Genomic DNA, 15,667 nt, shown 5'->3' on the forward strand with positions numbered 1-15,667 from the left:
AAAGTTGACGAGAACAAGATATTTGTACAGGTAACAGATATCCACTATACCGTCTCTCATCATCCCTCCCGCTCATAAACATGTTCTTTTGTCTCTTCCTCCCAACAGACAGTTTTGAAAGACTTGTTGTCTGCAAATGTCTGTCACAGACACTTGCTGGCCTGTCAAACACTACTGAACGTGACCTCCCTTGGTGTGACACGTGGAATAAGCAGTCAGGTGACTGGGGCATACCAACTGCGCATGCGCGACCAGCAGTCAAAATACATTACCTCGTGTTTCGGCTCTTGCTGTCCACCTTTTTCTCATCACAAACTACAGTTAAGCAGCAGTAAAGACAAACGGTCAGGTGAACAAAAGATTTTATTTTTTGGAATGTATTAATCAGCTTTTCACGTCACCTCCTCCTAACGGGGTGCCATCTGTCGCCCTCCCTACTGTCCTTCAGCTGCATGAAGTGGCGGATGCGACAGTCGGGTGGATCGGGGGGCTACCTGCGGTACATGTCTGGCAAGATCAGTCGATAGCAGGGATCCTAAATTACCGAGATTTTACATCACAGGGATCCCCGAGTCGACCAGAAAGTAAACACAACGATTAAAGCTGGAAGAGGAGACGAACTTTCGCCACCTGTCGAGGTGTTGAAGATTTACCTGATAACACTAAACTTGGTAGTGGCCGTTGCGAGTAGTGGTAGAATTTATTTTCTCTCTCTCACACACACACTGCCACCTCTTGCTCTGTTCTCCTAGTTTCTGCTGACACACACACCTGCGTTTTTCATTTTATTCTTCTTCCCTTTCGCTCTTTCTCTCTTCACTTTCTCGATTTTATTCCTCTGTGAGAGCGAGAGTAGTTGAGAGAGAAAGTGCGACGCGCGAGAGATTGGCTTAGACCAATCAACCAGATGCTCCTGATAATCATAATGGCTTCTGAAAATCGAATGCACCAACGAACAAAGGCCGCACAAAACACGGCTATGCCTGAAAGATCTCGCCTCCACCCACTCCCACACTCCCCTCCATCTCACCTCTCTTCTCCCCTACCTTCATCCTCCCGCCCCACCCCAAGCCAGCCGCTTCCCTGCCCCTCCCTCCTTTCCGAGCGTTGCTTGGAAGCTCAATAAGCTGCTACCACTTTCTTCTCGCAGCTGAACTCTGACCCCGAAGTCCATTCCGTTCAGATGCACAATAAAAATGAAGCCTTTCCAGCATTTAACTATGTGTCTTCTGCCTGTCTGGGAGGTCTCTATAGGTCAGCCACATTTCAGTCATCTTCCCTGGTGTTCCTTTCTCTACTTCGTTCCGTTTTCTCTTGAGTTAAACCACATTCCCCTGTTTCATATCGCACCACTCATCCGCGTGCTCACAGTCCTGCAGATCGTGCTTACATAACAAAACAAACCTGGTATTGTGAAGAAATACTACGGAACAGCAAAACCTCTTCGGCTGGTGATGGGAGGTGAGGGGTGAGGTGATGTGTATATAATGTTGTGTCCCTTAGTGTGTTAGAAGTAGATCAACATCGTTTCTTTTCTCATACAAGCGAGGCAACTCGCTGTTCCGCCAACCTACACCTCCATCCTCATCTCTATGATGAGCTGGTTGATGCTCATCGGCTCTTACAGTCGTGGTCACTCTAGCGTGAAGGACAAGGTCTAATGTGTCCATTGGACACTGGTCAGTTGGACCAAAAGGCTTTGATGGACCCATTAGACAGTCTATTGGGTGGAGTGTGAGAAGCAATGCATCAATTTTCTCAGTGAACGCCTCCTGTTAGGCTTCAGAAATCAGTTTTTTTTCTCCCTATCCTCTTTTTTCCGCAGGAGAAGGAGATTGCTTCTCCTTGTCCACCTCCATGCACCCCTGTTATCTGCACCTGTCTCCATAGTCTGCTGGTAATGACAGATGCGGTTATGAATTAACTCACTAAGAAACTGCTGTCTATGATAAATTATTAGTATTTCTTCTTCTCCTTCTTCTCTCCTAATCATGTTTTTCTGCCTTCGCTCATAAAGAGAACCTAATATTCTCATTTTCCAACCAGCAGAAAGGACTTACCTACTATCTAAACTTCAAGCTACCTTGCATTCTCACGTTTAATGACAGGTAAGAATGTCGAAAGAGCAGGTATTCGCTGAGATTTGAGGAATTAGTTACTCGTGATGAAATAAAAATAGTCAATTGAAAATAAAAATTGCCCTCAGCTTAGCCTGTAGTATAAGGCCGTTATCCCACTAGAGTCCTCAGACAGTGCATCTTTAACTATGGACACAGTTTTTTGTAAGAAGTGTTTGCTGTTCTTTTCATGCAGAAAATCTCTCTAATTTTTTTTCCATCCACACTCATTCTCCCGCCCACCAAATGAAATCCTTGCCTCCATTGCTATCTCCTCTCCCTTGCTCTCGGGGTAATGTCAAAGGGTTTCTATACCGCTTAGTTCACAAGGGGTCCTCCAAAGAAGCGACAGCAATCAGAATAAAACTTGACCAGAGAGGCAGAGCCCGGGTGGCTTTGAACAGACCCAGTAGCCTGGCTTTGAAGCCTGTCCCTGAGGCAATCAGCCCGCCACTCGGAGACAAGAGACAAGGGACTGGGTCGGAGGAACCTCTCGCTTCTCATTTCTGGGCTGACTGCAGACAATCATCTACACGTTTAACCCAGCGACAGACATGGCCGATCTCTCGCAATCGCCTCATCAGACAGAAGTCTGGACGTTACGGAGGGCCGGGAGGGTAGCGGGTGAAGGCAACTGATCAGTGGAGGGGGTGGAAAGGTCTGGCAGATGACAATGTCCAGCGGTAGCCGTTCGGATCTGCAAGAACTTGCGGCAGTTGCATTTTTTTTTTTCCCAGCTGTCTTTTTTCTATTCTAGAATAGCCATAGGAAATAACGGTCGCCGCTTGTACACATTTTACAAAACCGTCGTTTTCGTTGCTGACATCCATACTCTTTGCTTCCAACAAAATAATTTCTCTGCATGATCGCTCCATATGCCTCTGTTCTGGAGGTGGGGAAATGATGAAGAAAGAATCTGTGAAATTACTAATTTCGCCGCCAGTTTTTGTCACCCCGAAACTAATCGCAAATTTCTTCAAACTGTATCCTACACTCGTCAGAGTATGGGTAATGGAATTTTTTTTTTTTTTAATCTGCATGTGTAAATCCACGACAGAAAGATAACGAATGAAAACCCCAAAAACTGGTCACTGGCGGTAATATGTTATGAGTCTGTAAGAGCCTGGCTACAGAAGATGCTGGACCCCAGGGTGTGCTGGGTGCCAATCGCGCTCGGCGCTACCCGATGAAACATCAGAAATCGAAGCCACAGGAGGCACCAGCCACAATGCCACGCGGCGACCAAAGAACGAAGAGTTAAATTAACCCTTCTACTCCTGAAGCGGATGAAAAGAAACTGTTAAATTAACCCCGAATCCCGCCATTGATGCTCTGGAGCCCGTTAAATTAACCCTCGCCCTTTTTGCTGGTCAGCACAAAACGCCGTCGCCATGCCGCCCCTCCGAGAGTCCAGGCTCCGGGAGCAGAGAGGGTGAGGAGAGAGATGGAGGTTAATCATGAACGCAGGGGAGTTGTCCCCGAAGAGTTCCCTCGGACAATCGCACGAGATTTTCCCGAGATGTCTTATAGTGCTTCAGGTTATTCGTGTCGCTGACGTGTTCAGCAGGTTTTTTTTTTTTTAATTCAATCCCGTTCACTCACCCATTCTATAATTCTTCCTTTCATTCTCTTTCATTATTCCATTTCCTCGCATGTTTACTTCTGATTCGCACGAGCTCGCTATTTATATTCCGTTTTCACCTTCTCTCACTTTCTCTTTAATTTTGTTCCTTTTTTTTCTGTATGTTTTCCAGTATGCTCTCTCTTTCTTCTCTTCTAGTCTGTCATGCAGAATAATTTTTTTCTCGCATCATCTACGAGCATTTTCATTCAACACCGATTTTCAGTACAGCAGCAACAACAAAAGATACCACGATCTTAGTGATGAACCTTATTGTTTAATGATGTCAAGAAAAGATGTTTTTGCTGCAGTGCAGGTATAGATTTTCCAAACACATGTCAAAGCACCTGCAATCTGGTGACAAGCGTTCACCCTCAGTGCAGACAGAACTATTTCTCCACCGGTTCCCGCAGTTTTGAGTCATCCTCGGTGCCTACGACATGAAAGCGAGTCGCAGGTGTTGCGAGAACTGATTGTAAAAGTCACGGGGTTGTCTAAGAGCTATTAGCCCATCTGACCTATCCCGTTTCCCCCTCTCCCTCTTTCCCTCTCTCTCTCTTCTTTCTGCAGATGGAACAGCTAATCACCAGCCACGGTGTGGATCTCCTGCCAGGAGTCAAGTGGTATCTGGTCTCGGCCTCGCCCCGAGGTCTTAAAGATGGCGACCCCGCCCGACCCGGGCAACACCTGACATGCACGGCGTAGCGAACGAGGGCGATAACTGGCAGGCAAGGGGCGATAACTAGGTGCCCGGTTTCCAATTTGCCAGGTAGAACTCTGGCAGGCGCCCTGACCTCGCCGCCGCAGCACGCGCTACGGTTCTCGCATCCGCCCTGATTACTGACACAGACCAGCCTCCCTCTACCCCCCACAACCCTGATTACTGACACAGTAACCTGCGCCTCCTTCCCTTTCCAAATCCCCGACTAGGGGAGGGGGACATGAGGATGGAGGCAAAGACACGGTACAGGTGAAACGCTGGTGCCGGGGTGTGGAGGAAGCGCCTTGCGTTCCTCTCCATCAGAGGTTTATGTTCGTTGCTGTTTCTTATTTGTGTCGAGGGATGGAGAAGGTACTGTACTGGTTGAACTCCCAGGATTGTTTATTTATTTATTTTTTTTTTTTTAATTGGCTAAACGTAATGCCAGTTAGTATTGTTGCCCAAATCCGAACGAATACCGCGCCCTACATCATGTGTGTCAAAACTATGGTCGCAGGTGGCAGATGACTGACGATCTTGCTGATACAACTATTGCATGGTTATGGCAATAATAGGGATGATGGTCGTCATTGCCGAGGTTCACTGGACGAGGTGGGTAATAATAACCTCTTTCCCAAGGTGAGGGATAAGAGTGAGAGGGTAGCACTGACCCCGCCACTTCAAACCGCAATCGCCATTCTCACCTTGTCTGTATCCTCCTTCATTGTTTCACCTGACAGCAGACGCAAACAGCTGCCGTCGCCACTGCAGCACCAGCGACCGTGACGACGACACCAGCAAGGTCAACGCCAATGAGGACATCGACAAAACAAATTATCTTGCTTCCGATTCGCCAACCGAGAGGCTGCCGCTCCATTCAGCCATCCAGACTGTCCCATCAAGTGTGTCCTTGCTGTGCCACACAAGACGCGAAATTATATATGACATTGTTTTTTTTTCTGTTTATAGTTACTCCGCAAATAAACGACACCCTTCGCGCTCAGCTCACAAGGAAGCACTTCCACCCCATAAATTTGAGCTAGCCGTATCTGTGGCGTTGGTGTTGGACATTGCAACCACTCACCGCACAGAGATTTATGAACGGAAATTTGGTGTCTGGGAGAACAAGAGTGAGAAGACAAAAAAATTTTTTAAAGATAAGCACATCAAGCGATTTTTAAAATTGTTTTAAAGCGACTTTTCTAATCCTGTCTTCATAAGCTTTTGAACGTCCATTCTTTTGAAAAGGAGACACGAACGTCCATTCGTCACTTCCGTCACTACTGTACGTAACCACCACTTCGACATGGAGACGGGAATGTTCGTGTTACTTAGTTCTTACCGGCACTTTAGGCCTTTGATCTTCAATTCTTTCCTGCTGCGAACAGCCTTTCAGAAATATTAAAATAAAGTTCAAAGCTTACACGGGCAGACGACAGGTGAGCACGTACCACAGGTCGTGATATCGGCGGGAAAGTACAAAGGAGTGTGGACTGAGTTATACACGCGTATGTAAGGGACATCAAAGGTCACACCGATCGATTGCTGCTGCTGGCGGTTTCCTGTGTGACGTCACAAAGTAGTGAGCTGAAAACAGTTGTCGTTGCCGTTGACAACAGTGTCGTCTGTCTTCACTGATTTCATAACAGTCTGAGAGGTTCCCCTGACCTTTCTATACAAGTTCTCATCGGCAGCACAAGCGTTTCATTTGTGAGGTCAAGGGTCAAGTGAAGAACTTTTTTTTTTAACGCGGATCATGATAAGAAAAACTGCGCACAGAGACACGCGCATGCGCGTGGCGGTAGGTTGTATGAAGGGCGCTTGTATCGTTAGAAACTTCCGGAAATGCACAGATCAGGAAAGGACTTAAAGGTGGGCCATTCGATGCATTGGAAAAACGCCCTGCGTCAGCAGCTAATCTGCTGTCACGTGCGAAAAGGCCGCAGCCAGTCGCCCCCGGAGGGCGAAATCGATGCCATCGGTTCGGGGTTGCGCGCTATCTGACCTCGCCAGGTAGAAATCTATCCAGGTGTAAAAGCTAGCCCCGCCATTTAACAGCCTTGAACCAAACCGCTCTCTGGTCTCTGCGGTCGACACTGACGATACCGACAGTTAAATGGACGTTAGCCATGACGGAAAAAGAAAAGAAAAATAAAGCCGCCACTATGTGTCCTTGCCACACAAACTCTTTTTGGACAAAAGGACACAACAGGCGGTAGAGCTACAACAACCATCTCACCTCAGTCCCGCCTCACTCGGCTCTTGCATGTTCCTTCCCGCCGGCTTTTGATCAGGAACAAAAAGTAATTTGCTTCCGGTCTGCTGCGCAGCTCGCGGCTAACTCTGTGTTTGAGCTCACGCTGGCATCCATTGCCTCTCTCTACCCACCCACCCACTTCACTCACCCACCATTCTTCCGATTTGTTTTTACTTAAAAAAATATTTTTCAACTGTCAGCTTCCCCGCAGTTGCAACCCTGCCAGACAAGGTCGAGTTTCCTCTCGCTTGCACGAGCGACCTTGGTGCGTGAAACGGGAACCCGGATGGAGACAAGAGCCCGGATGTGCCGGGATCTCAGACAGGACACTAACGCCAGCCTGCGGCTGCCGTGGGCCCGCAATGGAGATCCCCACCCGCTATCTACTGGACCGTGACGACACACCACTCACTGGAGCGCGACGAGAGATGTTGGAGAGGGGAGGGCGAGGGCTTACGTCCCTACTCCATTTCTTCAGCCTCTTCGTGAAATTTTACCCCTCGAATGTTGGCTCATGGATGGTTGGCAAAGCAATGGTGATGACACTATTCGTCTCGACTTCTCACACCCTGAATACTTGGCTATTTGTCACATTCTCATAATATGACTCGTCCGGTTCGTAACTCGACTTGTTCCATCAGAACAGGCAAACAGCAACAAAGTAACAGCTGATTTTTTTTTTCTTCAGAACACTAATCCAGACATACTGTGCTTGCTCTTTCTCTCGTTCTCTTTTCGCTCATCTCACCTGTAAGGGCGAGACTGTGTGAGCTGCCCCCTGCTGCCTGCCTGATTTCCTTCCCTTTGATGTCGATGTGTTCTGGAAGTCGAACATCATGCCTCCTCCGCCCACAGGCCTTGCTGTATCCCCATATGTACAGCTGCCCCTCCTCTGCAAAGGCAAAGTGAGCATACACAAAATACATAAAACTTCTTAAAGTTCCATTTCCGGAACACTAGTCGTTTCCGGCAAACTATGAGTGGTAGACATTGTTTTTAATTTTTTTTTTTTTTAGGTGGAGAAGTGGAAGAAAAGGGGATCTAAGTTTTACTAATCTAAATGCATGATAATATACTACGCCTCGAATAGCCGACAGCTAATTTAACCGAATGAATGCATGAATGCATGTATATATGAGGTATGCTCGTTTTTCTGTGAACACAAATCCTAACCCTGATCCTAACCCAAACCCCAACGCCAACTTGTAGTCACGAATGTATTCTTGAGGCTGACGTGACCTCTTCATTTACTACCTAAGGTGGGCGACTGTGAGTTTTTGATTATGAAATGCGTCAGTTTAATGCACATGCAAGCACTTCAAGAAGAAGTGGACAACGCATGCAGAGAGAAAGTGAGTACCGCGCAGGTGTGAAAAATAAGGTTCCATAACTCCCTCTCCTAAATACAATTAAAGGTGGCGTAAAATTTCAACCGATCGTAAGATGTGACGCCCTCGTTCGTACTCCTGCTTTTTTTTTTTTTTTAAGCGAGAACTAATAAATTAGCTGGACATGAGTATTTTTGTCACCCCACTCACCCACCTACCCACTTGCCACCTTCCCCCATCCTTAGACGCACCTCGCACCTGTACCTAGCTTCCGCGATGGACTCGTGAGGTCATGACCTTTGAACCCTGCATTACATCACGGGCTCACCTCGCGCTCATCAGGTCACGCTCCCAGGCTCGAGGTTCTCACGAAGAGGAAGGGAAAACAAGGTGTGAGAAGAGTGGGTAGGGACTGGGGTGGAGGGGGCAAGTGGCGCCTCTCAGTGCTGTCACGTACCCTCTCACCAGTCGTCTCCCCGCTAAGACCTAGAAAGGTGGCAGGGCGGTATCCGGGGTAGGGGTAGGATCCAGGTAATTGAATCTGGCTGTGGTTCGCTTTTTTAAAAAAAATCTCTTATTGGTGTCGGGGAAACATGAACATGCTTTCTTCGCTCAGGAGATGTCTGAAGGGCAATACTCACTTTGCAATGTTTTCAAGGTTTGCGCGTGCAAGATTTTACGTGCAATGCAGCTTTGCAGCACCGCTTTCCTCTCACACAGCAAGAATGCTCGGGTTGTTGTTTTGTTTTTGTTTTGTTGTTGTTGTTGTTGTTGTTGTTGTTTTGTTGTTGTTGTTTTTTGTTTTTTTTTTTTTGGGGGGGCAGGGTCGCCAAACTTCATGCTGACAGTTAAACGACTTTCACATTCTTGCCTCCTCAGCATCTTTTTTGAGGGGGCGGCTGTTCTTCTTGGCCCCCTCCGGTTCCTACGCCACCATTAATAGCTTTTAATGATTATTATACATGTCTTGATTTTGTTCACGACTAATTCTGGTTGTTTGGCTTTGTAACCATTCATAGTGAAACAGTGACAGACCCATCCCCCTCAATTTTTTCGTCTAATATTCGATATCCTTTTCACTCAGGGTGATCGTAGCATGGTTCAAGAAACTTTAAAAAAAAGACTTTTGAGGTCATTTCAAATATCATACTTCAGCTGTAGCAACCTCGGACCAGGTTGCATGAACCTTAGTGTGTCCATTCATTCAAAACCTTGAATTTCACAAACGGCAAAGGAACTCTGAGCACTTATTTCTTTTCACAAAAGTCGATACGACAGTCATGCAATCCGACCCTGCAGCTCTCTAGGTGACAAGCGGAACATTTATTGACAAACCACAGGTGATCCATGCCAACGGTGTAATGATTGCACATCGAATAAATCCTTTATCAACTTCAAACGTCTCTAACCCAGCGCCTGATACGATGCAATAGAACTCCCCCAGAACACCGCATTCAACATGGCGCTGTTGGATTTCTTGTTGTGATCTCTGGCACTGAAATGACATTATTATTATTATTAAAAAAAAAAGCATGCAGGTTTAATCACGCAGCGCCGGGACAAGGTTACGCACCCGAAGTCATTGTCATCGTCCACTGCAGCGACTTTGTTCACGCTTTGAAATAAAGGAAACTATTATTGGCTTATTGCGTCATTTCCGCGTCCCGGCCTCCCGTTCCAGACCTGGCCGATAATCTCCCCTTCCCCCAAAAAAGCCACTAGCGCTGTGAACGCGGCACCTTGACTCAGGTGTGGCGGGAATCAATGGCAGGATGATGAAAGGAACAGCCCTGGCAGAAAAGGAAAACAAAAGGTGTAAGCCGATATAAGAGTGGCCAAAAGGCACGAGTTTAAACTCACTCGACAACCGCCGGACACAATAACTGCGGGCAGCTAACCGAGGAACTACAAAGGCTTGGGCTGGAAGGGTCGACTACTCCAGGCAAACCACGATGACGCTTTTTCTGCTGCTGCTGTTGCTGCTGTAGTCAGTTGGGTGGGTAGGGAGGGTGAGGGTGTTGTTGGGGGAAAGAGAGAATAGGGCTGGCACAGTCGTTGATGGAAATGTCTTGTTACGCAGGCCTGACACCATAAACAAACACGGTCACCCTCGCCAGCCACAAGCCACCGCCTCACAAATCGTTCGCTTGACCCGGGGTCGACAAGTCCACCCGGAACAACCGCGCGGCGGTTCAGCCCGAACGCGCAAAAAAGGCCACCGACAGTCAAAGACACGTCGGACCTCAAAAGCCTGAGTTTCCTCTGATCGATGGGCAATTTGATCGGGCATGATTCGAGATCAAAGAGACAAAGAATTATCCAGACCTGCCGTCAGCGGTCAATCCTTTCACAACAGTCGCAGAGGAAATCCCAGGTAACAGATGACAGCGACGACAGCGATGAAATATATATTCTCAGAACATAAAAGAGATTATCTTCGTGCATGCTTTTTATGTACAAAAATAAACGTCACGAAACCTTATAATTAATTTACACTGGTTCATTACCACACAATGTTTATTGCTGTTTATTATTATTATTTGTATTTTTACAGTCAAAGGGCAGGTCGTAAATTTTACTTTGTGACCTCCATGACAGTAGTTATCAACGATAAAGGTATTTATACAGCATCAAGAGAGGGGGATAAAATAAAACAGGATTTCTACTCTTTGTTATATCAGGAAACATGTCCTCTCACCAATTAGCACTGACACTGCTTCCTGAACCCGCTGCTTTGCATTCTGGGGAAAAAAAAATGTCGATGTGAGCCGCGAAACGTCCCTCCCTGCGGTCGGAAGGCGACAAAAGAGGTCATCGCCTCCATATGTTTGAATTTCTGTCAGGGAGTTACGAAAGGGCCTTCCACGGCAATCCCCTGGTGGGGAGGGAATAGGGAGGAGAGGGGATCTCACCCGAACAGCGGGACCCACTTCACAGACTTCACGAGCGCAGACGGGGCAAGGTGAGCGAATGTTAAAAGTTCTTTTTGTTTTGGGGCGATGCGGTACACATGCATCGATTACATTCGATTCTCTTTTGCAAAGCAGAAGCCGGCGGTCCTCAAAAAAATAAAAGAGGGCCATTCTTTTGTCGCTGAAAAGTTCCGTGGTTGCACAATTTCTGTCTAATTTCATGGCGGCATTGAGACTCGAGTTCCACACGGGGCACGCCTTCTTGCATACAATCTTTGTCGTGTGTCGCCGCCATTGTGTTCGCTCGTCAGACAGATTACAACTTTAATCAAAGGCCAATTCTTTAACCTGAGAAACGAACGGGTCTGGGGAGAAGGGAAGAAATTACGCGGCATGAAAGGTTTTCAGGTTTTTTTTTCTTCTTCTTTTTTTTTTTCATTTGGATGCTTGTCAAGTCTGTAACTTCACGACTGTCATCTCAACAAAATCCGAAAGCTTTTACAAGTGAAGTTCATAACTGACAGCTTGAGTGGTCTCTCTTGCTGTCAAAGGGTCTTTATCAATGACATTATTCTAAACAGGGAAAAAAAGGAATACATCAGATGGTATGGGGATAGCCCACAGCATATGCCAGACGCTTTGGCAAATGATTAATACATGTTAACCATAACTCTGGTTGATTAGGAACCGAAGAAAAAACTAATTAATTAGCATATTTCTCTCTACGTTGATCATTTCATTGCCATTGTCAATGACATCTCTGCTTTTCAGCATTTGATGGAACGCCTATTACATCAGTCTATCAGCAATAGACAAGCAGAAGAGAATAATTCTGATACTCTGCATTTTATCTTTTTCATTTCAAGTTACAAAATAAAGGACAGTTCTGGCAATCTCCATTCTTGAAAACGATATCCACTTGTAGACAGTCTAGCAGACATGCACACACCCACCATATACATATATACGCACATAAAAAATTCAAACAAGTTTAATTTCTCACACAAAAAGATTAACTGAAACTATAACAATGCAACGACAACGTGAAGCTAATCCACCAACAGTCAGAAACCAAGGCCCCTTACTGGGCGATCTTCTCAAGAGGTTGCGAGAGCGACAGGTACAGAGACACAAGACACACGTTACGATAGAAATAATAATAATAAAAAAAGTTCCTGCAGTTGCAAGAAACACAAATCGAATGCACACTCAGGTCTTACAGATCAAAGTGCTGCTCCTACCAGCTGAGTCTCCCATCTGTTGTGGGCGAACTAGAAACCTAATTCCTTTCTTCCCAGGCACTTGAGAGAATAGCTGGACAAATTTCCTCATCACCCGACAGGTAAAACTCTTGGGAAAAAAAAATTCAAGTAAAATAAAAAAAAATAATAATATTAACCTTCCCCACAACCTCCTTTCTGATACATTTTCATTCCCTTTTCTTTCTCTCCTCTTTAATTTTTACCTGCTGCTGACGTCAAAAGCCGCCAGTCGATGAAAGCCTTGAGCGATTTACCAAGGAAACGTCTATGCGCGAGCCGCAGGTGTTGTGGCCCCACGACAAACAAAGCGCAATATCTGGGATCCACTTTGAGAGCGGGCGCCGGTCTGCGCTGACAGCCGGGCAGTGTCACCATTGGTGCCGGCGCGACTCCGTCAATGTCGCCTGCCCAACACTGTCAGATTGTTCTTCTGCGGCTGCGTGCGAGACATTTATCAATATTTGAAAGGATTTGTAACCTGCGGACCTCGGGTAGTAATTACGCTCTTCCAGCCACCCAGCACCTAGGTGGCGCAACCTCAACCTTTTGTAGACGGTGCGCCGTGACAACCTTTTGTCTTTCTTGCGCGCAGGAAGAGCGCCTGCTGGGGCGCATGCGCACTCGCTGTGATGTGGTTTGCTTGTTCAGTGATGTATTTTCTTTGTTCACTTACAACGATGTATTTTTAAGTCGTGTATTTTCTTTGTACACTTATTGTGATGGATTTTCATAAGTTAGTCCCATTGATGTATTTTTGTATTCTCTTCCAGTAATATTCTTCCTTCCTCGCAAAAGAATGTAAATGAAAAGACTTGAAGTGGACCTGACCCTAGGGATTCCAATGTTTTCCTCGGCAGCTGGGTTTGGGTATAAAATCTGAAGCTTAGGAATTCGTTCATCTGACCTGCTACGATGCACTCCTACCATTTAGGTCGTATTATTTCTAGTGATGTTATTTTTTTCTGTTCGCTGATTCTTTTAAAGTTTACGTCAGTAATCAGATTCAGATTATCTCAACCCCACTTTTTTGTTTTTTTTTTCCTCCTCGTTCTTGCTCCTACACGAACAAGCACATGACAAGAACATTAAAAAAACACAGGAGTCAGTTCACCAACAGGAGAAACAAAAATATCTCACCTGTAATTACCAGGTTGTGGTTTGGGCCACAGGTGATTTCCCTCACGGGGTGGTCTAGCTCCACGGGTTTCGGTACCACGGACTCCTGGTGGCCCCCATCACCTATCTGCCCATGGGCATTGTTCCTGCAAATGGTAAGAAGAAATCGGTAAAGCACCAAAGCCCTGATTGAGAGAGGAAAGGTTACTGACGACTGGTTTAGAGTAACTTTACCCATTGCTAAAAAAAAATGCACCCCACTAAGACTTGTAATCATGTTAAAAAGGGAGTCTCAAATTACGATTGGTCCCTAGCATGTATAATACCGCATTATAGGTTTTCTTTTCTAGCTTTCTTCTAAAGTCATCCATAACTGTAGAGTTTAGACACAGTAAGCCACTCACTAGCTGCAGCTCAAGCATAAGACCGCAGCAGATGGGTATCTCTACACAGGTCACACATACTCGTAGAGCTTGGCGAGCGCTTTAAACCCTCTACTTCGTCGTAGTTTCGACAATGAAAATTAAAGCCGAGATTTGGGAAAAGAGGAACATTACCTCTCCCCTCAAAAAAATAAAAAAAACCTCCTCCACCACCACCACGACTACCGCTTCTGTTAAGGTTCTGATTCCCGCACGATAGTCGCTCTATGCGACCCTATACTTAAGGCCTTAATTCTTTTGCATATTTTTCTCTTTTTTGTGAGCTTTGTTTAGGATTTACCTAGAACAGGTGTGCACAAGCTCGGAAAATCTGCTGCAGTTTGGACAATACTGCAATCTACTCTATACCCATTCACATGTCACTTACTATTGTTCTGTTCTTTTTATCGATGCAAACGGCGACTCGATGACATCGATGGAGAGCCCGTTGTTAGGGTCATGTACCCATAAGTGCGTTGACCTGTCGTGTCTCGTGGGAAATAACAAAATTATGGAGCGAGTCGACACTGAAGCTTGAAACGAGAATGTCAAGACCTGTGCCAGTGATTATATTTTTCTTTTTCCCTTATTTGTTTGGTTGATGGGGACGGGCTGTTGTTGTGAAGCTTTTGGATTGTTTACGGGTATCTTCACTCAGATTGTAGTGCTTTCCCCCAACCTAGTTCCCTCCTTCTCCCACCGTTTTAAGTCTTGCAACGTTTTATGTTTTCTGTCTGACACTTAAATTCTCTTGATCCGCTTTCTGCCAGAATGTTTTGCTGTATAATATAAACATGGTCGGAGGAATCAGTTATTATGTTTAGTATGGATGGAAGTGTCATATGTCTGGCTGTTATTGTTTGTATGCATGGACAGATACATGAATGCTCGTGGATGGCTAAAATAGGATGTTTATGGTTTGATGGAAGGAAAATGAAGGGATGAGCACATGTAGGCACGTTAACTAGTGTTGAGAGGATGCTGGTCTTCACTCACCCGACAGCAGCCACGTCGCCATCATCGAACAAGAAAAGCGAATGTTTGTCACCGCAAGACACTTGCCGCACCGGGCGACTCACCAGAACTCCAACAGCTGAGGTCTGAGCTTTAAAATAAATAATAAAACATAAACACATCTTACACCTGAAAAAACGTTTTGGAAAAGGCATTTTCATCATCTGTGATCACTTTAATTTTGTAGTGTTTAGGTACCTCTGTAAAAAAATTTAGTTACAAGCAACAGAAGAAAGAAAAACATAGAAGGTGATCTTTCTACACTATTATCGCTTGGGACAGATGATGAGGATACGAATGGGAAATTTCATCACTTTTCTTGTTCTCCTCCTCCTCCTCCTTCTTTCTTTTTTTTTATTTCTATTTATTTTTTTTTACTGCCATTGCGGTTTCGGGAAATCAGCGACAAGAAAACCACGATGAGTGCAGCAGTCTTTGCCAGCAGCTTTGGCTAACGACAGCGAGGAGAAAAAGAAAGTAAACAGACGTGCATACAGCCAGCGAGCGATTAAAGGGAAGCAATCCATTTTTGCCTGTTGCGTGAAGAGTTATAGCCAGTCGGACCAGCAACACCGGCTTGGCTTACTAGTGTGCTATTTGTTATATAAGATTTAGTGAGCATGAGCTATTAAGAAGAAATAAGAAACATACCGCTGGCATTATAAAGGAATAAATTAATCAGGGGGCGTAATTTTTTTTTTGAACATTTAAACATTAATCGTCGTTCTTATTCCTCCTTTGCCATGTCTCTTCTTTTGACCATAGCTGAGTATAATTCAAACTGCAGCTTAAATTCTCCTTCCATCCATTGTCTTCTACTTTTTTTTTCTCTCTATTTTGTTTCCTCTCTCTCTCTTTCTATCCCTATATCATCATTCATATATTATTACATTCGTTTTCTTCTTTTCATTATTCACG

At 45.5% G+C, this 15,667-nt stretch overlaps 1 protein-coding gene across 1 annotated transcript in view; it reads right to left on the reverse strand.

Annotated features, from left to right (window-relative positions):
* Positions 1-15,667, reverse strand: part of LOC112554370 (ultraviolet-B receptor UVR8-like) — an 86,419-nt gene that overhangs the window by 38,516 nt on the left and 32,236 nt on the right. The window contains exons 5-7 of the mRNA XM_025222126.1: positions 14,732-14,840; positions 13,335-13,459; positions 7,444-7,587 (exon numbers count right to left, since the gene is read on the reverse strand). Of these exons, the coding sequence (XP_025077911.1) occupies positions 7,444-7,587; positions 13,335-13,459; positions 14,732-14,840 (378 nt within the window). The remainder of the gene's footprint in view (positions 1-7,443; positions 7,588-13,334; positions 13,460-14,731; positions 14,841-15,667) is intronic.

The sequence above is a fragment of the Pomacea canaliculata genome, linkage group LG13, assembly GCF_003073045.1.
Source record: "Pomacea canaliculata isolate SZHN2017 linkage group LG13, ASM307304v1, whole genome shotgun sequence".
NCBI lineage: Eukaryota > Metazoa > Mollusca > Gastropoda > Architaenioglossa > Ampullariidae > Pomacea > Pomacea canaliculata.